A 27,180-nucleotide genomic window follows, 5' to 3' on the forward strand; every position below is an offset into this window, starting at 1 on the left:
TTCTAAAATAAGCTTCACATAAGTAGATTTTAAAATTGAATGAAGAACAAAAGAAAGAGGCATTCTTTGAGCTTTGTTATATTGTTAACAATACAAGGAGAGGTTTTGTCAGATTCAAACTTGAATGAGTAAAGACATAACTTAGAAGAAGGATTAATTGATTTGTTTTTTTTTTCTTTGCTAGGAGAAGTAATTGGAGATTGTTTTGACTTTGATGAAGTTTGAACTTAAAGGAGTTCTATAGTACTTCTAGTTCATGATCTCCTCATCCTTTTAGAAATATAAGCAAGCAGCTTTAAGGAAGAAGATGTAACATAAAAAGATTCAACATTAGTAGCCTTTCTTTACTTATTATCAAATGTTTAAGTAGATTTTTTCATGAGGAGTGAAAAATGCCTACACGATAATAGCAGTTTCCAACAAACCTTTGTTTTAAAAAAAATTCTCCAAAGTTGAAAGTTAACTATGGTAACTAGAGCAAATCTGGTACCAGGTAGATTCGAGATTTAAATGATAACTTTGAGATACTTTTTCAAGATCTCAATTACATCAAAAGTTTTAGAATCACCCCTACTATGAAGAGAAAAGTTGATGAAATTATGAAGAAATATAATATAGGGACCTTGGAAAAGACCAAATTGTCTGATAGCAAGGTTTGGATAGCAACTTTCCACCTTAATTGCTCCAAAAACCCAAACAAGAGCTTGTAAATTAAAACAACAACCTAATACTTAAGATTCTCTCTAGACAATTCCATACAAAAAGCACAAAGTTGATACCAAGAAGTTCTTTATTTCTTGGTATAAAAAAGACTCTAAACATCATAAGATTTATTAGTGTAAACCAATTTAGAAACAATAGTAGAAAAATCAAGTAGGTTTAGGGGATACATGATTTTGTTATATAAATGACCATAAGAATGAGTTTAGTGCAAATCTAGAAAGAAAATTTTAGTGTAATATGTTATGAAGTAAGCAGTGACCTAAAGTCCAATATTGTTAGAAAGATTTTTATCTATAATGCAATGAAGACTATTATAGATGAAACCTAAAAACATTAGGGCAAAAGCTAAAGGTTTATTATGCTTAAAGAAGAGCATAAGTAAACTTAAATAGCTATTACTAATAACAGCACCCCTACGACATGTTAAGTATCTACAAATCCAAATGAGAAAAAAACTAAACTCCATGGCAGCAAGATCATATTAACTTTAACAAGCTGCAAAACTAACTTCTCAAAAGAGTTTCTAGTTGTCATATGTATTGGAATTTCATTTTTCTTCTCCAAATCAGTGTTGACAACCTTGTAATTGACATATGAAAATGCAGTTATAAAATCAAAACCATTAGGTGAACAACTAGTCAAGTAAATAACATCTTTCATAGTATAAAATCAAAACAATTAGGCCTAAACTTAGTATACATACAACTATAACCCGAATCCTAAAGTGTCAAGACATTACTCAATAAAAAAGGGTGGAAAATTATTGAAAGAGAGATCAAATATGGTATCCAATCATTAATTTCATCACTTCTTATTACTTGATAATGTTTAGCAAGAGTAAAGTATAAATCGTTAACAACTAAAGTACGAGAAGGCCAAAATTTAGTAGGGGTTGTAGTATATTTGGTAAAGAAATCCCAACTGACTTCGAGAGATTTTTCATGATGAAACAAAAAATAGGGTTACAAGATTAGAGATTTTGATAGCCATATCTTAATTACATGTGGGATTTCAGGCAAATCAAGATTTTAATGAACTAAATGACAAAAAATATAATTAAGATGGATATATGTATAAGAGAAGAGCTAAAATGACAAAACTTCATTTGAAGTTGGATTAAGTCAAAATATAATAGTTTCATGTAAGAAGAAAGGTAAGAAACTTAGTGGATACATGGGACTTCAACTATTTGAGGAAACAAAAGAGTTGAAACTTCATCTATAATGTTGTGTCAATGGTTTATTAAACTTTTAGTACTTTTATTAGGCATTGAGAGGTCTAAGAAGAAAAGTTTGAAGTAAGTGGGAATAAGAGAGATGATTGATAAGATGGAACTTAAAGGAATTTTAAATAGAGAGGAAATTTGAAATTTGAAAAATAAAATTATCCTAGGGAAACTAATTCATATAAATTAAAATAAAGATATCAAAGCTTTTTAATTGCCAATTAACTCTTAATTTGGGAAACAAACTAGTCATTAATGGGTTGTTTGAAGGGGGAATAAGTGTTATACATAACAATTAACTAAGAAAAAGTGAAGTCTAAGACCAGAAGAATATACCAAACTTGATTATGGATCAGACTTAGTAAAAGTTGCATACTCATGTAAATATTGGGTTGTTTTAGATTTGTATGGATAAGAGATGGCATGATCAATTCAACTATAATAAGGATGCAATGTGAGCAACAATCAATGTGAATAATTAAAAGGTAAAAAAAATGTAGAAGAAGTTTGTACGTTGCAAGATCCTTAAAATAAAGAAAGGATTAACATAGGTAATTGGAAAATAACAAAAAGAGTCTATATATCAGATGACATATATTAAAATAGCAATCACCTTTAAAAATGACGTAGATTAAAATAGTAATCACTTTTAAATTCCTTATTTAAAAGAGAAAACAAGGTAGCAATCATCTTTGAACTCCTTATTTAAAAGAGAAAGCAAGATATAATGGAGAGTAACAACAACAACTACTTTGCAATTCAATCAAGTTTAGAAGGTCTTCAAAACCTATCTATAAAGTTGGTTGTAACAAGTAGGCCTATAACTAATTAATAGGCTTATAACCGCATGTTTGTAATCAATAAGCAATAATTTTAATACCTAAAAATCCAAAAAGAATAAAACAAACATATATGTTTTCTTATCAAAAGTTTCTTTGGCGGGTTATACTCAAATGAGAAACAATTTCATGATTGTAAGTTGTTTTTATTTGCAATATACTTTCTCATTTTTGAGTTTCAGTTATTTTTTATTATTATTATTTATGTCTTACAATTTCAGTTTAATTTGTAGTATGAAATAATATAAAATTTTATTAAGTTATTAATTTTTAATGTTAAATTTTGAAATTCAAAATCTTCTTAACTGAATACAACATAAAAAAAATGTTAAACAAGTACTCCATATATATAAGTAGAGGGCACAAATCCAAGGTTTTTATATCAAACAAACATAGGAAAAAAAAAAAAAAAAAAGGTGATGCAAATGAGCGCAGCTACAAAAGTGTTATTCTCATACTCCATTGCACAAGGTATGTACGACAATGAAGCACCAAACCCTAATTAAACATTAATAAAACAGAGTCTTTTTGGAAAAGCCAGAAACAGTACATTAAGCAGAAGAGATGCATGCATCAGTAGCATTAGTAGTTAATTATTTTATTAATAATTAATCTGACGTCGATACTGATGATGTGTCACAAGATCATCAAGCATCCAAAGGTCCCCAGAGTCACGATTATCACCGCCGTTTTCCCTCAGACGAGCAGCCATCTGGTCAGGTTCCAGCCCAAGAAACGACTCCAACTTCAAGATTTGCTCTTCCAGCTCATAATCTTCATTTTGATACCCAAAATATGGCTCTTGCAGTAGTGGTGTGAAAGGATTAGCCACATAAGCTGTTTCAGGAGCCAAGATGCAACGCTTCTTGGCAGGTGGTGGCGCCTCCGGAGTTGGCGGTGTCTGAGAAGGGAAGTTGAGTTTGGCCTTATCACCACGGATGCGTTTTGCGGCTTCATCATAGGCTTTGGCGGCCTCCTCAGCTGTGTTGTATGTGCCAAGCCAAACTCTAGCACCTTTGTGTGGGTCTCTTATTTCAGCTGCCCATTTGCCCCATGTCCTTTGCCTTATTCCTCTATACACACTCTTTCTGGTTCTTTGAGCCTTCTTGTTACCATTTTCTTTCTCTGTGGCATGGCTTGGCTTCTCAACTTTCTCTGTTATCACTATATATAAAATCACAGAAAAAAGAAATAAAAAATTTGCCTTAAAGAACAAAAAAACCAGAGAGATACAAGCCAAGAATCCAAGATAAACCTAACAAGCCCATGTTTTTATGTATATATATATATAGCCAAGATTGAATATATTTTGTGAAGACCCAGAAATGAAAAAACAAAAACAGTATCATTACCTTGCTGGACTTGGATGGTGTAGCTTGGCTTCTGAGGGAGCACGAGATTTGATGGGTCTTTTTTACTACCATCATTATTATTAGAGTGATGATCAAATCTAAGAAATTCAGAGAACGGGTCAGGTTCAGACCAGAGATCATCAACTGTCAACCTCCGGCCGCGCTTAACAGCAACATAATCGGAAATAATGGCACCTCCACACATGTTTTTCTGTCCAATTCTAAAGCGGAAAGAGGAAAGAAATGCACTGATAAATATGGCTTTGTTATTAGAGTAGGTATGGTTTTTATAGAATGGTTACAATCTACTAGCTAACAAGGAGACAAGGAACCTTTTGTGGGTCACGTTTGTTTTCCTGAGTGCATGATCGGACGGGTGAGAAAGAATCATGTCAAAAATTGGAAAATATTTGTGATTGAAGAATACATCGAGTTAAGGAAAATACGAATTTCGGGTCAAGGAGATATGCTACTTTATTTATTTTTTAATATTCAAATTCTGAATGTTAAAATTATTAAATTATTTTATGTGTTACATCAAGTAATTTTATAGTATTCAGGGAATCACTAGTGTATCCTAGCTGTTAGTTATTTTCTTGAATTCACTTCAGAAAAATAAAAAGATACAGTTAAAAGAGAAAAATTATAAATAAAGATATTATTATTATTTTTAGTAGATCATGATTCTACTAGGAAATCACTAGTTACTCATTGACTAACTTTAAAGATTTTTTTTTTAAAAAAATAATATAAAAATCATTATTTATATACAAATTGCCTTAATAAAAAATACAATATTTATCAAGACCGGGTTAGATATTAGTTGGATCAACAAGCGGGTTGGCAGATCAACCCAGATCTATCTTAAAAGAATATCATTTCAAGATTTTTTAAAATGAAACTCCATTATTTTAGATTATAAAAATCTTGTAGTTGACTCAAGTAGATCTTATTTGGGAGTAACTGGGTCGCGGGTTAACCCATCTGGTTAATTGAGTTTAACCATATCAATTCTTAACCCTGTTTGAAAGCAAACCTTACATCAAGTTTTTTATTGACTAGTACTCATTTAAGTGTTTTTTAAAAGTATATTTAACTTGAAAATGTATTAAGTTAATATTTTTTTTGTGCTTTCAATGATTTTGAGGTGTTTATATAAAAAAAAAAAAACAAAATCTAATTTTTTTTAATGCATCTTCAAGAGAAAAACACTTTTAAAAATCAGACTACATCTTAATACCAAACACACACTGTTGAGCTTGAGTTTTTTGGGAACTTAGCACAATAATTTTTTTTTGGTAAAACAACATAGATGAAAAAAATATTTAGGGATTTAGCACACTTAATTAATTGAGTAACAAATAACATCTACGACTTGTGTGTTTCATTCAATATTTGTGAATCGCATGTCGCAAATACCAAACACTACACATGAGTCGTATATAAAATATAGGACTCACTAATCAAAGATAACATTTATGACTTAATGAAGACACACAACCAAAGACAATTTCTTCATCCATTAACTCCTTGCCTAAAAAAATCACAATTCACATAATTCAAATAATTAGTTTTTCAGCCTCAAAACACAATTCACATGAACAACACATAACATCTTTAATCATAATTAATAAAATTAGATTGATGATTAACATAACATAACATAACATAACATTTTATTAAAATAATACTAATTATGCATCTATTCATAATTCTTATAAACATATAATAACATGTAACTATATCTAATAATTGTCCTAGCTCGTGGAAGGGCTTAAAGCATTAATGGACGAATCTGAAGCACCACCCTAACTCATTCAACTTGAGGACATGTATATAGCATTTGAGTAGAGGTGAGGAGAACTAATATCATGTTAGCTTATGGAAGAATCTAGGACGCTCATGGAAAAGTCTTTATCTAGTCCAACTTAAGGATAAGCCCATGTAAGTATCAACACTAATATCATCCCAGCTCGTAGATAGACTTGGGATGCTCGTGGAGGGACCTCCATCCCTCACACTCTTGCAATAAGCAATCTTATCTTCCATCCATGCTACTTCAAGACACTCGGCCACCCTAATCTCTTGAAGTCCACCACGACACAAATCAAATGGTAATGTTGGTCATAATACATCCTATCTCATTGATGCCGTCATGTATGATCATTGCTACTTTTTGATCCTTCTATACTAAGTAATGAATCTATATACGTACATACATTAAAAACTAATTAGCACTCATCATCTAAAATAACATCAACAATATTTAATAAATGTTATATGTAAAACAATATTGCATACCAATCAATTATGTTTTCGATATCGGGATGCATAATGCATCGGATTGTGTGGACATCTTAGAAAACATGACTAATTAGGTGTAATAAAATGATATATAATGGTCATATACTATCTCATGTAGGTATCTACATCAATCGTTGGTTGCCGCTCCTTAAAAATATGATATCTCTTAGCATGTCAAAGATTTAGGTAAAATGCATGAATAATCAACTAATTCCCATTGTGTTTACCCTGACGACTAATACTATTCAACTCATCACCGATATTAATATAATATGGTATATGTTGAGATAGTCCAAACTATTGCATTACTCGATCTAGGTAATGCATCTTAATAAAGTTGAAGCAGTACAATGAGACCTATGCTAGCTATAGATCAGATCCCTCACGACTGAAGTAAAGTCCTCTATATATGAATTCTATATAACCTATCAAAATATATGAAAGACATATATTAGATAGAAAGTCAAAACTAAATAATTGATGTTCAAATAATAATAAAAATACAATAAATTTGTTACCCATACCTAATGTGGTTGTTATGTGTCCAATTCATCTTAGTATAACTCTTGAACATGAGTGAGATTTATTATGAAATTTCTCTAGCCCCTCACCATCTGACATGACAAGACATAAAATGCTTTTTTTTTTTGCATTAAATTTACATAAATAAATATTAGAATCAATATATAGATGAAAGGTGTGTGTTTTGTGCCTCCATTACTCAACCAAAGTTGCAATTAATGTGTGGTCAAGATATATGTCACATAACTGACTGATCTCATAAAAACCAACCTTGAAAACAAATGAGCAAACACACTTATGCAACTACATCAATGTATGTTGTTGAGGTGTTATAGGATCACCGTCCTGAAAATAAAACAATTTGGTTATTTAAATAATTAAAGTAGTTAAAATTTAGTTAATTAAAATAATTATTTAAAAAATATTATTAATATAGAGATCTAAACTCCCTACTCCAAATATCACCAGAATGATGCCAATCCTACATATATAGAACCAACATATCATCAGAACCTGCCTTAATAACAAGGTGGTCTTGTTTATTAGCACTTCTAGAAGTAGTAAAACCTTCTTTAGTCCAAATCATGCCTCCTTCGAGGTACTGTATCAAAAAAATATTAGCCTTTGTAATAAAATTAAACATCTATGGAGTTAAATTAAAATAATAATAATTGAAGTTTACATAATTTGGAACAAATGCAAATAATTAACATATATTGTCTAGTTTCACAAGTTTTCCTGTTAGAACCCTTTTGATAGCATATACCATATTTATTTAGTGAGTGCCTCTCTCTAGTATCCATCTCATTATATAGACATGTGGATTTAATTTGACACTTATATGTTCTCCATCTAGTTGGACATCGATATACATTTGAACCAATATTTTCAGACCATAACGATTATGCATGCCACAACAACGTATTAGATAATGGTTAAAAATAAGGATTGTATGCATTTTGTTTGACAAGTTGGAGTAGAAATCATGAAAAAAATTGTATATAGTTCATATTTTGTCAAGTGCCACATGCAATTAGGTGTGAATATGGTCAATGATATAGCTATCGTTTACCACAAGTACAAGTTGCTTCATTGATGTTAATCATCTCTCACACTTCTTTTGTAACACCATCTATTGGGGGGTTGTCTCAGACTAAAATAACCTTATTCCAAGATCAAATAGATACCTTATGTGATCTAGAAGTTGCCGCATAAATAAATTCAAAGAACTAACAAATAATATCAAATCATCAATAACATGTATGAAGTTTCAAAGTTCAAAACTACTAAAGCTAAACAAGAAACATATTCATGCTATTTGAATTCAAAACTTGACATTTTTAATATCTATATGCCAAAAATATTTTCCATGAACTTGCACTAAAAACATCAAATTGATCAATATGCTTCCAAAATCTTTAACCCACAAACAAAAGCAACTTAATGTTTTATTACAAAAAAAAAAAAAATATATTCAAACACCAATCAAAATACCTTAAATACATCATTAATATGATATTGGGCTAAAAACACATAATTAAACAAGCATCAAAACTAAGAATCATGCTTTTAGAGTAAGCCTCACTAACACATTATTGACCAAAACTAAAACAAACTATCATAACAAAGGCTTGAGCAATAAAAAAAACATTCTTAAAACAAGAACAAAAACAAATAGACTTTGCTGAAAAAACTGAAGATTGTTTCAGCACTAAAATCAATCTAAAAATGCAAGATGAGCTCAAACAACATCAAAATAGGTTTAAACATTAAGGAAGCATAAGTGGGCAAACCATATTGACTCCACCCTTGAGTTTTCACATGTTATATCTTTTTCAAGCTTGTTGGCTATAGGCTGCTACTTTCCTTATATTTTTCTTTATTCTTTCCCTTTCACTTTATGTTATTTCTAAAGCTTACTGACCTTATAAAAAGAGTAGCTGGGTGGCATAGTCTACAACAGCTAAATCTGATCTATAATGTCTTTGACCTTACTAAATCGTCTCCTTGTAACCTCATCATTTGCCTCTCCTAAGAATGGCTCACATCCTAATTCCCTCACATCGTAATTACATCATACTATCTGTACCAAAGTAATAACATTGTCCGTAGTAGTTGCAACCATAGGTACTGTTGGTCCGACTAGCGCTGTGGAATCCAAGGCACCTGACATCCCCTCAATAATAGCTCTCATTAACTGAGAAAGAAAAGTGGGGTTTGCATAAGGCGAATGAACGCCTGTAGATGTTGTTGACACCTCCAATATCGTAGATAGCATAGGCGGGGGGGCACACCCCTTTTTTTCCATGTAATAAATCCAAAAACAGTTATTGTGATTTGAAATTTAGAAATCTATAAAGATTTTAGTAGAGTATTTCTTATACCGGGAGAATCCAAGTTATCAACTAAAGACCTATTACACTTCAATATTCAATCAATTCATATTACATTCAGTGTCCAATCATCCAGGACTCATCACATCACACCTCAACATATTTCTTACATGTTAACATGGTTCAATTGAATCATTAACACAATATTTGGAATATGCATTATATAATTTAAACTAAGAATTACTAAACTATTACATTTAGAATTTAATACAAGCATCATCATACTACAATCTATGTTAGGTAAATGGATTTAATAAATATTTAACTCTAACATCTCATGAAAACCCTAAAATCTACATTACAACAAAATATTTAACATTTATGTTATTATCCCAAAAACTACACAAAATATATAACATCATTTATATTCTTATAAAACACAAAATGCAAGGCTCCGTAATTTACTAATCCCGACAAAGCTACAAAGATCATAAAATTTAATTTAGACCACAATTAACTAATTAATTAATATAACACAAGGTTTTTCAATCCAATTTTATATATTTGCAGAATAACTAAATTGCATGCATCCATTAGGAATTAATTTAAAATTAACTTAATTCCGTTTCTTACTAATAACAAAAGTTTGGCAATCATCTAAGGGATTTTCCCTTTAATTTGGATTTGGTTTATAAACCCTCATTCAAGGTGACATCCCTGTTACCTAGAATTAGAACATTAAACCTATTTAGAGTGTCCAATTTCATAACTCAGAACAAGGCACTAATCCTTAAACCAAGGAACTGGTCATCCAACCCATAATAGAGTATTAGTTCTTAAACCAAGAACTAATCATTCAGTCCAGAACAAGGTATTAGTTCTTCAACCTAGAGCTAATCATCCAACCCATAACAGGGTATTAGTTCTTCAACCTAGAACTAATCATTTAGTCTAGAATAGGGCAACAAGCTTATATTAGATATTAACTTGATTGAATAATAAAAAAAATCTACTTTGATATTTTAACAATTCTAAATAGAGTAGAATTGATAAGGTGTCAAACACCAACATGACATTTGAGTTTTATGCATAAGATCTTGTCTTAACACCCCCTCAACAATCTCTTCTGAAATTTTAACAACTCATGGTAAAAGTCTCATATTCTTGCATCAACTTCATTTTTATTAAAAAAGTCAATACATAAACACTTATCACTACAATACCATTCATTTATCTTTTGGTCGAAGATACCAAAAAGATAAGGATATGTTTTCTTCTTAAAATTCTTAAATCTCATTAATCATCCCATGATTAATTCAATGCAATTCGACCCATTTCAGATATCAATTTATTCAAACAAACTCACACTTTCTATTTTCTTTAATTGGCTAAATGTTTCTTTTCTATAAAGGGTATGTTTTCTTTCCAATTAACCTCAATTTCCTCATCAATTTAACAATCAACCCTTCACTATAACACTACAAACATCAACACAAGTGAAGTTCACTTTAATTCCGTCAATTTCACAAAAGCATTAAATTCCTAACATTTCAAAATTCACATTTACCATGTAGAAATAGGATGAATCATCCAAACTAGTACCCATATGTTTAGCTATCACAATTTCAACATAATTTGCAAGAATAATACAAGTTCATCAAACCTTGCTTTTTTACTCTTCAGGGTTAGCTCTTAGGCTTCATTACTTATCCAAATTTTAATTCAATTTAACAAATTTCTTATTTTCTCTAGTCATTTAACCATCCATAACAATAATCAATAACTAATTCCAATTTCTTGCAAATTTCATCTCAAGAAGCCTAATTGAAATTTTGCTAAAATCTTGCATCAAATTATTAAATACTTGTTCAAATTGATATAAATGAGTTTCAAACACCTTACCCGGTTGTTACTCGTATTTTGAAAGCTAACCTGTCAAGATTTTTTCCAAGCTTCTCTCCTCTCTTCGCTCTTCACTTTCTTGATCCATCTTAATTTCTAATCTAATTGTGTTTTCCATTCTCAAAATCCTCTCTTTTCACTCATAATCATTGTTCTTTAACCCTTCAAAGTGAAAGAAATGAAGAAGAAATTACAATGTTATCTTTTCTCCCTTGACAACACCTCGTCAGTTTTAAAGTGGTAAAAGTCGAAATGATTTGATCATTTTGAGAAATGATATGACCGATTCATTAAATAAATCTAGTTGTTTCTTAAAAAAACTAGACCATTTTCCCTACTAGAAAAGTGGATAGTTTCCACCATGACTTGTCTTATTTTTATCTTTTTAATTCTCTCTCTTTCTCTCTCTCTCTCTTTTCATTACACCCCAAATTTCTAATTATTATTATTTTTAATTATATCCTAGGATTTACAAGTTGCATTTCAAATAATTTAGAAAATAGTAACTAGTTATTGTCTTTCATCTATTTTAAAAAACAAGAAACTTTTGCATTAATATACTATAATATTTTATATCCGGTGTGAAATGCGAACAATAACGCTAGTAAGAACTGTAAAAATAATGTCATGTATATATGCAATTGTAATCAAATTTTGCTTAATTTATTCTTAATTTTAAAATCATTTATAGTTTGGTCCTTAATCTAATAAGATTAGATGTTTTTTTTTTTCTTAGTATTACTCATTAGAAACAATATTTGATTTTTTATATTTTAAAAAATTAATTTGAAAAAAAAAACAGCTTAAAAAAAATCTATATTTTCTTTCATAAATACAAACTTCAAATCCATGTATAAAATTATAAAATTTCATCAATTCATTATGTTGCAAAAATAAAATTACGGGGGTTGGGTTGGGCGGCTTTCTCACCTACCTTTGCATCCATTCTACTTAAATAGTATCAAATATTACTTGTTTTTTATTTGACTTCATTCAAATTGAATAAAAATCCGATTCAAACAAGTCGTATGGCAGCCACGGATATCTGTTGAGTAAAATGAAATTTCCATCCGTACATATCTTTTCCTTTCTGGTCCTGAGTATCCATTTTTTAATGAAAAAGAATGAATGATTTTGAGTCAAAATGAGAGCAAAGGTGGACAGTAATTTTTAGCACAACCACTTGGGCTGAGAAAAATCTAGGGGCTAGCCCATTGATTAGCACCGGGCTTAATTAAATGCTACGGTTAGAAAGGACCATATGCAGCCGTTTATTTATTTTTGCATTTTAAAAATATATTTAAAAATTTTTATTTTTTTTATTTTTTATTAACTTCAAATTAATATGTTTTTAGTATTTTAAAATTATTTTTATATACTAATATCAAAAATAATTTTTAAAAAATAAAAAAACATTATTAATATATATTTTTACATGAAAAGTTATTTACCACAACAATCACACTACAAACACACTCCAGGACGCAAGGCTGCTTGTGGAAAACCAGTTGGTGAATTCATGAAGGATAACCTAGCCTTCACAACCTCTCATATGATTTCTTTCCGATAAAGAAACACTTTCTGTTTCCGCTTCCCAACCTGTCCTATGATTTCTTTCCGATAGCCTTCACGCCTTGTACTCCTCTCAATTTGGCACTGCCATGATCATCAATTCTCCTTGTCGTTTCTAGAGTTGTTATTCCAGTTCGTAACTTATTTGTATCTGGGCCGCATGGCTTAATGATGTCAAAGATCATACCCAGAAGATAAGTTTTACGTCAAATAAGCAGAAACTGATAGGAGTTGATGGATGTCTCTTAATTCTCATCATTTTTCTAAGTAAGAACGTTTTTGGCAGCATCCAAGATGCCCCTATCCCCGTGAAATATCAAGTAATTCCAATTGTTAAACATTAAATACGTGAGTTTTGAGTTTGTCCCATTATGAACGATACGATCTCAATCCAAGTCCATCATCAACTGTGCTCTTCGCCATCAATGGCATATAGAGAGAGAGAGAGAGGGAGAGAGAGTACTGAGATGAGTATTCTGAGACTATCATCTGCACGTAAGAAATATTGGACTTGTGTTGAGATTGGGCTGCCCATGATGGGACAAACCCAAAATCCAGGATCCAGATTACATTACTAGTAAGGAATTTCATGGCATTTTAATTTAAAATTGATCAGCGACAGGACTACCATTTCACTTTCTTATTGAACAATAAAATTACATTGGTGTCATTAAAAAAAAATTGTTAGTCTTCCATGAAGGGATTTTTTTTGTTTAATTATATGTAGTAAAATAACCATGTTACTCTTGAAATTAGAGAAAAACAAAGAGAAGAAGATGAATTGATAAAGAACGCTTTTTTTCTTTTCATTTTTATGACCATAGCAAAAAGATCTACTTGCCTTAATGTTTACTAGTTACATGACCCGCGCATATGTCACGGGTTATTTTTTTTACATAAAAAATATCAAAAAATCTAAGATTTAAAAGTGTTTGGTTTTTCTGCAAAGCTATATCTAAAAAGTCTTGGGTTTGATTGTAACGTCTGACCTAAGAATAATATTTATAATATTCATAATAACATTAAACTTGCATGATCCAAGTTTAAGTGAGCCTGGCTGCAACACCGGATCCAAGAATATTGGATATGGGTCTGGCTATAAGATCGTGTCATAAAAGTGTGATAATTAAATAAATTAATTAAAAATAAAAAAAACAAAAAAAAAAACCAACATGAAGAAAAAAACTAATGAAGAAAAATAAAAAATTATGAATTGATTGGGTTAACCCTTCAAACCAGGTTAACCCGTAAAACTTGGGATTAGCGTTATTAAAATTTGATAACTAAATAGAAAAAAAAATTGACAGGTTTATCCAAAAATAACCGGGTTAACCCATCAAACCAAGTTAATCAATCAAATCCAAGATACGTGTCATGAAAGTTTGATAATTAAATAAAAAAAAATTAACATTAACAAACTAAACTAAATGAAAAAAATTAATTAAAAAGAAACAAAAATCCGGGTTAACTCACAGGTTAACTCATCAAACCCGGGATCCGAATCATGAAAATATAATAACTAAATAAAAAAAAATTAACATTAACAAACTTAACCAAACAAAAAAAAATCATTAAAAAAACAAAAAAAAAATTAAAAACAAAAAAAAGAAAAAGACAGTTCTATAATAATAATAATATAATTATAATAATATAATATATTAATAAGTGAAAGGCGTGGGGAAGCTACAATGCTTTCCTCATGCCTTTTAGAGTATTACTTAATATTCGTGAGTCTAGGTTTAAGAGGTATTTTAGTCATTGCATACCTTTTTGTTATTAATGTGTTGGGCAAAGGGTAATTTGGTCTTTTAAAAATAAATAAAACAAAATTTGTTGATGCTAGTTGCTCTACTATCTTTAAATAGAACGTGCAATAGATTTTAGTTACCAAAAAGGTCATTCCAACAAAAAAAAATTAAAAAAGAAAAAAAGAAAAAGGTAGTTCTATAATATAATAATAATAATAATATATTAATAAGTAAAAAGGCGTGGGGAAGCTACAGTGCTTTCCCACGCCTTTTAGAGTATTACTTAATATTCGTGAGTCTAGGTTTAAGGGGTATTTTAGTCATTGCATACCTTTTTATTGTTATTGTGTTGGGCAAAGGGTAATTTGGTCTTTTAAAAATAAATAAAACAAAATTTGTTGATGCTAGTTGCTCTGCTGTTTTTAGATAGCACGTGTAGTAGATTTCGCTGACCAAAAAGGGCGTTCCAACAAAAAAAAAAATGAAAAAAAAAGACAGTTCTATAATATAATATAATAATAATAATATAAATATAATAATATAATATATTAATAAGTGAAATGCGTGGGGAAGCTACAGTGCTTTCCCCACACCTTTTAGAGTATTACTTAATATTTGTGAGTCTAGGTTTAAGGGGTATTTTAGTCATTGCATACCTTTTTGTTGTTATTGTGTTGGGTAAAGGGCAATTTGGTCTTTTAAAAATAAATAAAATAAAATTCGTTAATGCCAGTTGCTCTGCTGTTTTTAGATAACATGTGCAGTACATTTCAGTGACCAAAAAGGTTATTCTAGGATGGCATCCACTTCGTCTCAACATCTCCTCTATGAACCTATGATGGGTGCACCGAGAAAAACTTCAATTTGACGCCAACAACCATTTCCTTTTCTTTTCCTCTTTTTTTACTCTCTTCTTGGGTGTTTGCTGCATTCCCCTTATTTTTCCCCTTATTTTTAAAATCAGCCTATAAACTTCATCTTTTTATTTAGTCCTTGCTCTTTTAGTTTTTTTTTAATAATTCTTTAAATTAGATTTTTGTTTCGACTTCATCCTTATTCAATTTTTTATTATCAAATTTGATTCTTGTTTTTTTAATTGTTATTTTATAATCTGAAATAAAAAATTTTCCATTCCACCCTCTGTAAATTATTTTCCTATTAAGTTCCTTCCTCATTCTTTTTATTATTGTTTTTTTTTCTTTGCAAAAATTTATAGATTGGTATGTTTCCCCCTGATTTTATTATTTAACATTTAATTGATTAAGATTTTATTTTCTTGATTAAATTTCGTGTTTAGAATTTCATGGGTTGTAAGCTTTGAAAATTAACCTAGTTTCATGAGGTTTGCCTAGGATTGCTTTGCTTTTTTTTTTTTTTTACTTATTTTTTAAGCTAATATTTTTTTTTTCATCCTTCAATATTTATTTAATTGAAGATTGAACTTTGTTTTTTTTTTTTTCCTGCTTTTTATGGCCTTTGTTTTATCCTTTATTTTTTTATTTATTTAATGGGTTATCACGGTCTTTTTATTTGTTTTTTCTGTTAAAATTTTATTTTTTAATTAAATAGAATTGGTTGATTGGATATAGGCACATACTCACTTTATTTTGTTTTGTTTTGTTTGCTTTTCTAGGACGATGCTCTAGCAACCTAAATGGTTTCTCCTGATGTCTTCGTCCAAATTTTTGTAGTTAGGTTTGAACCATCTCAACAAACTCTTTTTGTGATGGGCAATGTTCACAAAAGCGTGATTGTGGGTCTCTAACGATATTTTTTTTATTTTTCTTTTGGGTATGATATTACTGACTCACTTGTGTTACTTAATTACTACCATATGCTTTTTTAATGGTTCGTCTACTAGCATTTTCTATAGTTTAAATCATATTATTAAATTACTTGATCTTATTGTTGTCATCTAAGCATTACTTTTGTACAATTTTTTTTTTGGCTAGCCCATAGCATAACATGAGTAATTGATCTAATGATTTCTATTTGTAATTATTAAAATACATCAGTTTATAAACTAACTAAGAATTATAACAAAAGTGAGAATAAGTTCTTTTCGGGAAAATTAGAAAATCTCTCAACTAAAAAAGTTCTTGCATTATAAGTATTGAAAACATGTATTTCCCTTCTATGCTTACACACAGATTGTTTGGTCACATGAAATTGTTGACTTTTAGGTTACATATTCATACTATTATATATTTTGATGATAAAAATTAAATGAAAATTGGACTCATATTTTTCTTGTTGAGAATAAGTTTAAATAGGTTTATTCGAATAATATATCGACAAGCAAAATAGAAATAAGTTTAAGAAGGAAGCAAGTGAAGACTTATAATTAAATATTCATTTTAGTGCAATGTATAAATCTTTATATCTTGTTTTGATAGCACAAATAAAATGAATTCACACACTTTACTTTGTATGTATATAGGATTGATTAATCAGTTCAAGATTCACCACGATCAAACTGTCAAAATCTAGAATTTATGTTGAACTGGTTGACCACTTGGTGATATGAAGTGAAACAACTAACCTCTTGTTCATCAGAGATGAACACTTGAAAATCTATATGAACTGGTTGATAGATTGATTTGACCACTATAAACTGGTCAATCGCTTTAACCATTAGTAGGTTCCAATAGCTAGAAATAAACTAGTTTTTTTTTTTTAAATATAAATAACTTTTATTCTTGCAAAAAAGAAAAGGGGATTCTAAACATATATGATATATAAGCTATTTTAAGAAAGAAACCAACATGAAATCATCAATCCTATCATACTCTAAAGTTGTGCTAAATTGAACGTTCATATTCTAGCTCTAGAGTATTTATAATCATACCCACTACACTTAAACACCTATAAATCATCTATGTGCTATTAAGTGAGTTATAGAAATACAAGTTTTAATTGTATTAGGATAAAACTCTTAGTCTTAGTAAGAGAATTTCACCAAGAAAAATATTGAAGAGGTCATATCCTTGAGTGCCAAAAATCTTGGAGTGGATTCATCAAAAAACAATTGTAATCTTGAACTTGGACTAGTGAAAGAATACAATACTCAAAACTAGTTTGGTGCTTGACGTGTGGATGTAGGCTTATTGAACCACATTAAAAACCGAGTTTGTAATTTCTATTCCTTGCCTATTTACTTTAAACACTTTAATTATATTGTTGATTATTGTGTTAATTGTGTTTAATTGAATTAAATTGCATTATTTATCTATATTATTGTTATTATTATCTTAATCCTAGAACAATAGGAATGACAAATGTCCTAGGGCTTCTGTAGACTCTACGACTTGGAGTAGAGATAATGACTTGATTTTGATTTCTTTATAATGGTATTAGATCTTTCTTGTTATTTTCATGGTTGTTTATATGAGTTTTTGATATAAAATCAAATTATGATCATTAATGAAAACTCATTATAAAAGGCATACCAAATGAAAAGATTTTAACATGTTTTTTTTCTCTCTACAATAGAGTAATGTATATTTAAAATTATAGATTAAAAGACAATTTATGTAGTGAGAAATAACTATTGTTATGTTTAAACTCGTTTTATATTCATAATTTACAATTTCATATAGATAATACCAAATGACATGAAATATGCACCAAACATTCAACTTAGAATGTGGAATAAATTTGAAATTCTTGGTATTATTTGTACTTTAAAATTATGAGTTTTTTGCATTTAAATTTTTTGCAATAATGGTTGTTTGATTTATTTTAGGGGTTGTAATTGACGTATACTTATACGTACATTGATGTCTAGCTCTTGTTGATATGTTTATTTTGCCACCTTAGCTTTTTAAAAAGTCTAAGATCATTAAAAATACATATATGACGAGTGATATATAAGATATCATATAAACACACACAAAAAAAGAGAAATTATCGATATAAAGGACTGATAAACCAACACTGGAACCTACGCTAGAAGAGTCTGTTACGTAAATAGCAAGATCGTTAAGTTCGTTGCACATAATAGAAAGTTACTTATACAATTATGTTAGTTAAGCCAGCTGTGATGGCAATTAGTTTCTTCTTGTTATAACCGTTTCTCCTTGTAACAGACACTCCAAGGATTGTATATATATATATTTATATATATACATGGTAATCTCTGACCTTAGAAGGAAGCGAAACAGAGATTGAGATTCTCAAATTCTATTCTGGTATCAGAGCTTGTATCTCTCCTCCTGTTTTTAAGCCATGGCTTCTACGTTTAATCAGTCTTTATCTACATCTGGTTCGGTTAGTTCTGGACAAAGCACAACAATGGCGTCCATCCCCACTCATCAGATGCTCAATCATACACTACTTGTGAAATTTGATCGATCAAATTATATCTTATGGAGGTCTCAGATTGATAATATTGTCTTTGCCAATGGATTTGAGGACTTCATAGATGGCACAACTATCTGTCCAAAGAAGGAGTTAAGTCCAGGAGTGATTAATCCATCGTTTGTTGCTTGGAGAAGACAAGATCACACAATTCTTAGCTGGATATACTCATCTCTCACACCAACTATCATGGCCCAGATCATTGGCTACAATACGTCTCACTCTGCCTGGAGTGCTTTGGAGAAAACTTTTTCATCCTCAAAAGCCAGAATCATGCAACTACAACTTAAATTACAATCCAAGAAGAAAGAATCTTTGTCCATGATAGATTACATCATGAAGGTCAAAGGAGCTGCAAATAATCTAGAAGCCATTGGAGAGCCTGTCTTAGAACAAGATTAGGTAATGAATCTCCTTGGAGGCCTTGGTTCTGACTACAATGTAGTAGTTACTGCCATCAACATTAGAGATGAAAAGCTCTATTGAAGCAGTTCATAGTATGCTACTAGCATTTGAGCATCGTCTTGAGCAACAAAGCTCAATTGATCACATCTCCTCTATGTTTGCTTGTTATGCCTCTTCCTCTAATAACAGAGATGGTGGAAGAAAATACAATGGCAGCCGAGGACAAATCCATATTCCAAATACAAGCAACTACACCTACAGAGGTTGTGGTTGTGGGGGTAGATATGGATATAATGGGAGACACAATTCAACCAACTCTGAAAAGCCACAATGTCAATCATATGGCAAGTTTGGTCATATTGTTCATGTTTGTTACCATCGGTTTGATATCTCATATCAAAACTCACAAAAAAATGGCACTTCCTCTTTGAATGCTTGAAATCAAAACACAATACCTGTTATGGTTGCATGTTCTAATAATCCTGCAGATGATGATTAGTATCTTGACTCTGGAGCAAGTCATCATTTGATTCAGAATGAAGGGAACCTCGACAATTCTGCACCTTACACACACAAATAGAGTCATAGTTGGTAATGGACCTGCATATGAAGAAGGTGCTAGCGCGAGGTAGACTTGAGAATGGGCTTTACAGGTTTCCAATACTGCACAGAAACAAGAAAATGTTGTATGTTGGAGTTCATAATCTTTCTACTTTTCATTCCTATAGACTCAATCCTATTTATAATAAGTGGAACTTTGGCATCACAGACTAGGCCATGCTGCCACTGATATTGTAGTTCAAGTAATGCAAAGTTGTAATGTCTCTTGTGAAAGGAATAAAGTTGTTGCTTGCTCTATTGTTTGCCTTTATTGTCAAATGGCTAAAAGTCACAAGTTGCCTGCTCATCTTTCACTTTCCCATGTTTCCAAACCTTTGGAACTTACTCACACTGATATTTGGGGACCTGTCATGCTCAAGTCTACATCAGGAGCAAAATACTACATCCTCTTTCTCGATGACTATTCACATTATACATGGTTATATCCTCTGTAAACCAAGGATCAAGCTCTTTTAGTTTTCAAATAGTTCAAACTATAAGTAGGAAATCAGTTTGATGCAAAAATAAAATGTCTACAATCTAACAATGGTGGTGAATATCGATCCTTTATGACCTTTCTTTAACAATCTGGCATCCTGCATCAATTTTCTTGCCCTTATACTTCAGCTCATAATGGGAAAGTAGAGAGGAAGCACATGCATGTTGTGGAAACTAGGTTGGCTTTACTAGCTCATACCTCCTTACCAATGCAATTCTAGCAATATGCCTTCCAATTAGCCACTTTCCTCATCAACAGAATACCAAGCAAGGTACTAAATAATGACTCACCATATTACACTCTCTTTCACAAAATTTTTTAGTATAAGTCTTTTAGAGTGTTTGGTTTGTTATCCATTCATTCGTCCCTACAATAGTCACAAGTTGCAATACCGATCTCTTCAGTGTGTTTTTCTTGGGTATAGCTTACAAATAAAGGTTATTTATGCCTTGATCCTATGACCGGACGTGTATATGTCACACCCTATGTTGTATTTAATGAAACCAAATTCCTTTTCACTACACCTTCCCTTACTAGTGATCCCCCAGCAGAGATCCTCACTCTAGCTATCTTACTTTTCACTAGTTCTTTACCTACAAACACCAATCACTCACCACCACAGTCTGTTTTACCCCTCCCAAGTGACAATACACATTCTATGAGTGGTTCCACATCCACTCTTGTCTCTCATTCTGAACCTGCATCAATTCCTAAGGATCAGGATACCTATTTTTCTCCAACTCCATAAATGACCACAAGATTGATGCATGGCATAACCAAGAAAATGACCATTTTTTATCTATATGCTATAAAAATCTCAGAACCATACACTCTCAGTCAAGCCCTCAAAGATTCAAATTGGATTTAGGCTATGGATCTAGAGATAACTGCTCTACATAAAAAGCATACTTGGTGTAACGACCCAACCTTATCAAGGCCAAAGTCGCTGGATTTTTTATTTTTTTTCATCATCTCGACTTATTCATAATTCTCATTTTTGTTCTAATCTCGTATTATCACGAGTTCATACATTATCGTTCGTATTCCATTACAATATTTAATTACTAGTTTTTACAGAAGGGATCGAATGACTAATTAAGTGATTTACATGTTCGTTCATGTAGAACTCATATCACCCATAATATGTGAGTATATAATTCTTTTTCGAAATGTGTGAGCCACGAAATGGATCTCCTTATGCACCATATTGGTATGATGTCCCTGTTACAACACAAGATAATTTTAAGCCTTATAGACCATTTAAGAAACATAATAAAACAAGATTAAAGTCACATTCCTGAAACTGTGTCGCTGCCGATTCAGATATCGGTAGCCTGAAACTGCATCGCTGCTGATTCATAAATCAGCAGCCAGCACTGCATCGTTGCCGATTTAGATATCGACAGCCGCACTGCGTCACTGCCGATTCATATATCGGCAGCCGAAACTGCATTGCTACCAATTCCAATATCGGCAGCCTAAAACTGCGTCGCTGCCGATTCAGATAACAACGATGGTGGAGTCGTTCCGGTTCCACTTTTTGTTTTTTTTTTGGGTGTTACACTTGGGATCTTGTTGACCAGCCTGTTGCTATTAATATAATCAGTTCTAAGTGGGTATACAAGTTGAAGCACAAGCCATATGGGAGCATGGACAGGTATCAAGCCAGACTTATGGCTAAAGGGTATCATCAAACTTTTGGCATTGATTAATTTGAAGCATTTAGTCTGGTTGTTAAGGCTGCCACTGTTCGATTCATCTTAATTGTTGCAATTAGTTTTCAGTGGGAAATTCACCAACTTGATGTTCATAACGCATTTCTAAATGGTAAGTTAGAGGAGCATGTTTATATGACTCAACCTCCAAGCTATGAGGATCTTAAGTTTCCCACCAAAGTCTATAGATTGAAGAAAGCTTTATATGGTTTGAAACAAGCTCCACAAGCTTGGATTCAACGACTCAACTTTGCTATTTTACAATGGGGATTCAGTAACTCTAGGACTGACAGTTCAATGTTCCTTCATTTTGGTGCATCCATAACTCTGATAGTTCTCATATATATGGATGATATTATCATCATCGGCAGCTCATCTCAACAGATTTCTTCATTCAAATTCTATCTAGGACATAATTACTCTTAATAACTTAAGCAAAGTATGACCTTATAATAATAATAATAATAATAATAATAATAATAATCTATCTGGTGAAATTATTGTTCTTGTGTGCACATAGAGAGAAATCCATTGTAGATTTCAATAATGGCGTGCTATGATTTGGCTCGCTCACATAATTTGAAAACATCTTCTCTACATTGAACACGTTATGCACCCCACCATCCAGCCTCTTTGTTGTTAGATGGGCATTGAGAGAGCTGCTAGTTGTTAGGTTATGATGATATTCTCTAATCTAAGATGTTTAGGAATAGGATTATTTAGTGGTTAAATTATGAGTTAATCAAGTGTTTTTATAATTACTTTTATTTTCCATTGTAAATGAAGAAGTTGGCTTGATGTAATGCTCTTGATACCTAGGAAAAACTTCCATATTGGTGGATTTGAGGACTTTTTGATGCTTAAGTCACTATCTTTATAGGGGAAAGTGTAATAAATATGAAAAAGAACATTAAATTATTAAAAAAGGTTGTATGTTATTGTTTGGTATGACATAAATGATTATATCAAAAAAAAGTATATGTATGTTGAGAATGGAAAATATGAACCTCTTACTTGGATGATTCATGAAATATTTATAGCTCATGAATCTCATCTTTTTATTTGAGTGTAGGGACTAGAGAGTAATTTTCACCACAGGTTTCATGTGTTAAGATTAAGATATAATGTATTATATGCCCCAGATTCTCAGAAGTTTCCAAGAGAGATCATTTTCTTCGAGGGGTGACTGACAACTGTAGTATTTTCCATGAAAAGTGATATACAACATAGATGGCTTTAACCCGCTAATACATTTTCACTTTTAAAGAAGACGACTCTAAAGATATCATATGAACACACAAAAAAAGTGAAATTGTCGATATAAAGGATTTAATTACTCTTAGTAACTTAAGCAAAGTATGACCTTATAATAATAATAATAATAATAATAATAATAATAATAATAATAATAATTGTTGTAACATATTTTTGGGTCCCCACACAAAAAATAATAAGATAAAATAAAAAATATTATCAAAAAAATATGACAGTAAAAAAGGATGTTAAAACACTAAAAAAATTGGTCCAAATTTGGTTGAGAATGTTTAAAAATACAAAAATTAAAATTTGACAATATTTTATGAACTGATGATAGCCCTGTTGACAAAGAAAATTCAATTTTAGGTAGAAAAGTCCAAAATCAGATGTTTATGGACTCAATTAAATTTTATTGAAGGTTTAATTGAATTAATGGTGTTTTTGATTGCAAGAAAAATTGATTTTGGAGTTAATTTGGGCTTTAATTAGAAGAAATTAAAGTTCTGATATCAAATTATAATTTTTGAGAGTTAATTTAGTCAAATCAGGGGCTTAATTGCATAAATATTGAAGTTTGATGGCCAATCAGGGACTTAATTGAAGAAATCCGAAACCAAGGACCAAAATGAAAAACACGTGTAAATAGAGAGGTTGCATTTAAAATCGGATCAGGGGCTAAATTAAAGAAATTAGAAGTTTATTGCTCAATTGAGGGTCAAATTGCACTAATTCAAGACCAAGGATCACAGTGAATAAGGTGGCCAACTTCAGGGCCGCTGTTGGATTTTTAGCAGGGATGTAATTTCATTGTGTTTTTTAATCAAAATTGCAATTTAGGACTTGATTGAAAAAATTACAAATTGAGGACCAATGTGAAATTTAACATATTTTGCCGCCTTTTTCTTTTAAATAAAACGACACATTTTGTCTAAAACGGCGCCATTTCATGCACTGTTTAAAAAAAAAAATACAACAGCCCAAAACGGTGTCATTTTGAACGACACTGTAACCTTGCTTCTTCCCGCGAGGCAGGGGAAGAAGAAGAGTTTTTCTTTCCCCTGTTTTCATCGACTTTCTTCCTCTAAAAAGCATGAAAAAGACGCCGACTAAGGACACCCACTTGCCCAAAGCTTTCCACGTGTTGGACAGGCGGCAGCACAGTGGCCGCTCTAGCCACGTCCCCCCTATTTCTGCCTGTAAAAATAGGGGAGGAGGAGAAAAAAGGAGGGACCGAGAGAGAGACAATGAGAGAAGAGAGAGAACAGAACGAGAGAGGAGAAGAAAGAGGGGAAGAACAAAGAGCAAAAAAGAGAGAAAAGAGGAGGAGAAAAGGAAAGAAAAAAGAGAAGAAAAAAAAATAGAGGAGGGAGAAGAAGGAGGAGGAGGAGCACTGCTGGCCACCAACAGTACCACCGTGACAACAGTATCGCTTCCTCCATCAGCACCGCCTCTACGCAACCACAAGTCAGCCGTCTTCCCTCTCCTCCTTCACCTCCTGTTTCGTCTGTTGTGTTTGCCTCTCCAATGTTCACATTGCATGTAGTGTTATTAATAAATCTTTAACTTGCGGGCGGCCTGTAGTGTTTCAACCGTTGTGAGCTGCCAATTAATAACAAGCACCCAATTTAAGGAGTTTGTGGCCTTGCAGCAACACACGGCTCAGCTCACCGAAAAATATGACCACCTATCAGCGGAGTATGCACAACTCAAAGTGGAGCATGCACAACAAAGAACGAAGTATGCACAACAAAAAGCGGATTATGAATAGCTTCGTGAAATGGTCATGAACATGGCATCACAGAGTAAAACATGTGCGCCTCATCCTTTTTTGCCATATAACCACCAACCTCCTCCTCCTCCTCCTCGATATTAATTTGTAATAAATATTATTTATATTTCATTTAATATTTTTTTTGAAACACATTCAGTTTGTAATGAATATTATTTAACTTTATTTTTTGTTTTTGATGTTTAAAAGAAATTTTATTTGCATAATTGGTTTTTATTACCATTAATTTATATAATTTTATATTATGTATTCTAAATAATTTTTTTAAAAACAAATTTAAAAATATTACAAAGGGTTTTATCGACGGAATGAATCCGTCGGCATTTGACAGTAGCTACCACATTCACCAATGAATTTACAGATGGATATATTCGATCGGTATTTCATACACTCACCGATAGATTTACCGACGGAATTAATCAGTCGGCATTTGACAAAAGCTGCCACAATGACCGACGAATTTACAGAAAGATATCTTCGGTCAGTATTTCAAACACTCACCGACAACGTTACCGACGGAATTAATCCATCGGCATTTGACAGAAGCTGCCACAATGATCGACGAATTTACAGACAGATGTCTTCGGTCAGTATTTCAAACACTCACCGACAACGTTACCGACGGAATTAATCCGTCGGCATTTGACAAAAGCTGCCACAATGACCGATAAGTTTACAGACGGATATCTTCGGTTAGTATTTCAAACACTCACCGACAACATTACCGATGGAATGTGTCCGTCGCTAAATCACGCTATCACCGACAACATTTCAAGTGGAAAACCTTTTTTTAGGGCGCAAATTCATATGTAAAACCATTGGCAAATATTTTTTTGTGTTGCCAACCGATACAGCGAGGGAATGTGGAATTACCGACGAACTCGTAATTACACATCGACAGAATATTTCTGTCGGTAAAACTGTGAAATCTTGTAATGTTTTCATGTAAAGAGAGAGAGTGAGCCAATTTTTTAAGTTTGCTTAGTTTTAGTGTTGTAGTTACAAGTATTATGATTGTTGAATCATATGAGGTAATTTCCATTTATCACTTACATAAATTGACAGGTAAAAATATTATTTTTTGAATAAAAGAAACAACTTAAACAACATTCATCTCCTTTTACTGTATCATTTAATTGGCACCTCAACAAGTGTGATTTAACTTGTTTATATATTTTTTGTTAGCATGATAGTTTAGTTTCTTATATTTCTTTATGATAAAGTTGAGAGTAACTTTGAACATTTAACGTTGTTTCTTTCCTTCAAGGGAAGATTCTAATATATTGTTTCCCTCCTCCCACAATATATATATATATATATATATATATATATATATATATATATATATATATATATATATATATATATATATATTGCATGAATGATGTGTTTAGCATTGTATTTTGAAAGTATTTAAAAAAATTAATTTTTTCTTTACTTCAAATTAATATTTTTTTTTTAAGTTTTTAGATCATTTTGATATGCTTATGTTAAAAATAATTTTTTTTAAAAAATATATTATTTTGATGTATTTTGGAATAAAAAGTACTTTAAAAAACAACCACTACTACACTCATATTTTTTTGATATTTTAAAATCATTTTGATATGCTAATGTTAAAAATAATTTTTTTTTAAATATTATTTTAATGTGTTTTAAATGAAAAATAATTTAAAAAAAAACCGTTACCATACTTCTAAACACACACAGCAAATGTGAAGACTAGCAATGACCTTTGGGCTAAACCACAAGATGCTCCAAAATGGATCCTAAGGACTAGCTAGGAATAAAAAAAAAAAAAAATCTGTTTCTACCAATTTTTCGTGTTCTGGAAAAATTCCCCAGAGCCAGTGTTGCTATATTTAAAGTAGTGTAAGCATGAAATATTCTGGTCAATAGATGGGGTAGGCAAAGATATTTAACGCCATAGGGTTGGCAAGGCAGATAAGAATTGTTTGATGCTTTTACTTCAATATTCTAGCAAATCCATGTGAAAGCATATTTCATTTCATTTTCATTCAAAATAAAATCCAATT

The 27,180-nt window shown here is 31.2% G+C and overlaps 1 protein-coding gene across 1 annotated transcript; it reads right to left on the reverse strand.

Annotated features, from left to right (window-relative positions):
* Positions 1-3,105: 3,105 nt before the first annotated feature.
* Positions 3,106-4,412, reverse strand: LOC118032840 (ethylene-responsive transcription factor RAP2-3). Its single transcript, XM_035037615.2, has 2 exons — positions 4,140-4,412; positions 3,106-3,951 (listed from the first exon to the last, which is right to left on the reverse strand). The coding sequence occupies exons 1-2, from the start codon at positions 4,342-4,344 to the stop codon at positions 3,389-3,391; spliced, it is 768 nt and encodes a 255-aa protein (XP_034893506.1). The 5' UTR covers positions 4,345-4,412; the 3' UTR covers positions 3,106-3,388.
* Between the last annotated feature and the right edge of the window lie 22,768 nt (positions 4,413-27,180).

This window comes from Populus alba, chromosome 8 (assembly GCF_005239225.2).
Source record: "Populus alba chromosome 8, ASM523922v2, whole genome shotgun sequence".
In the NCBI taxonomy this organism is placed as follows: Eukaryota; Viridiplantae; Streptophyta; class Magnoliopsida; order Malpighiales; family Salicaceae; genus Populus; species Populus alba.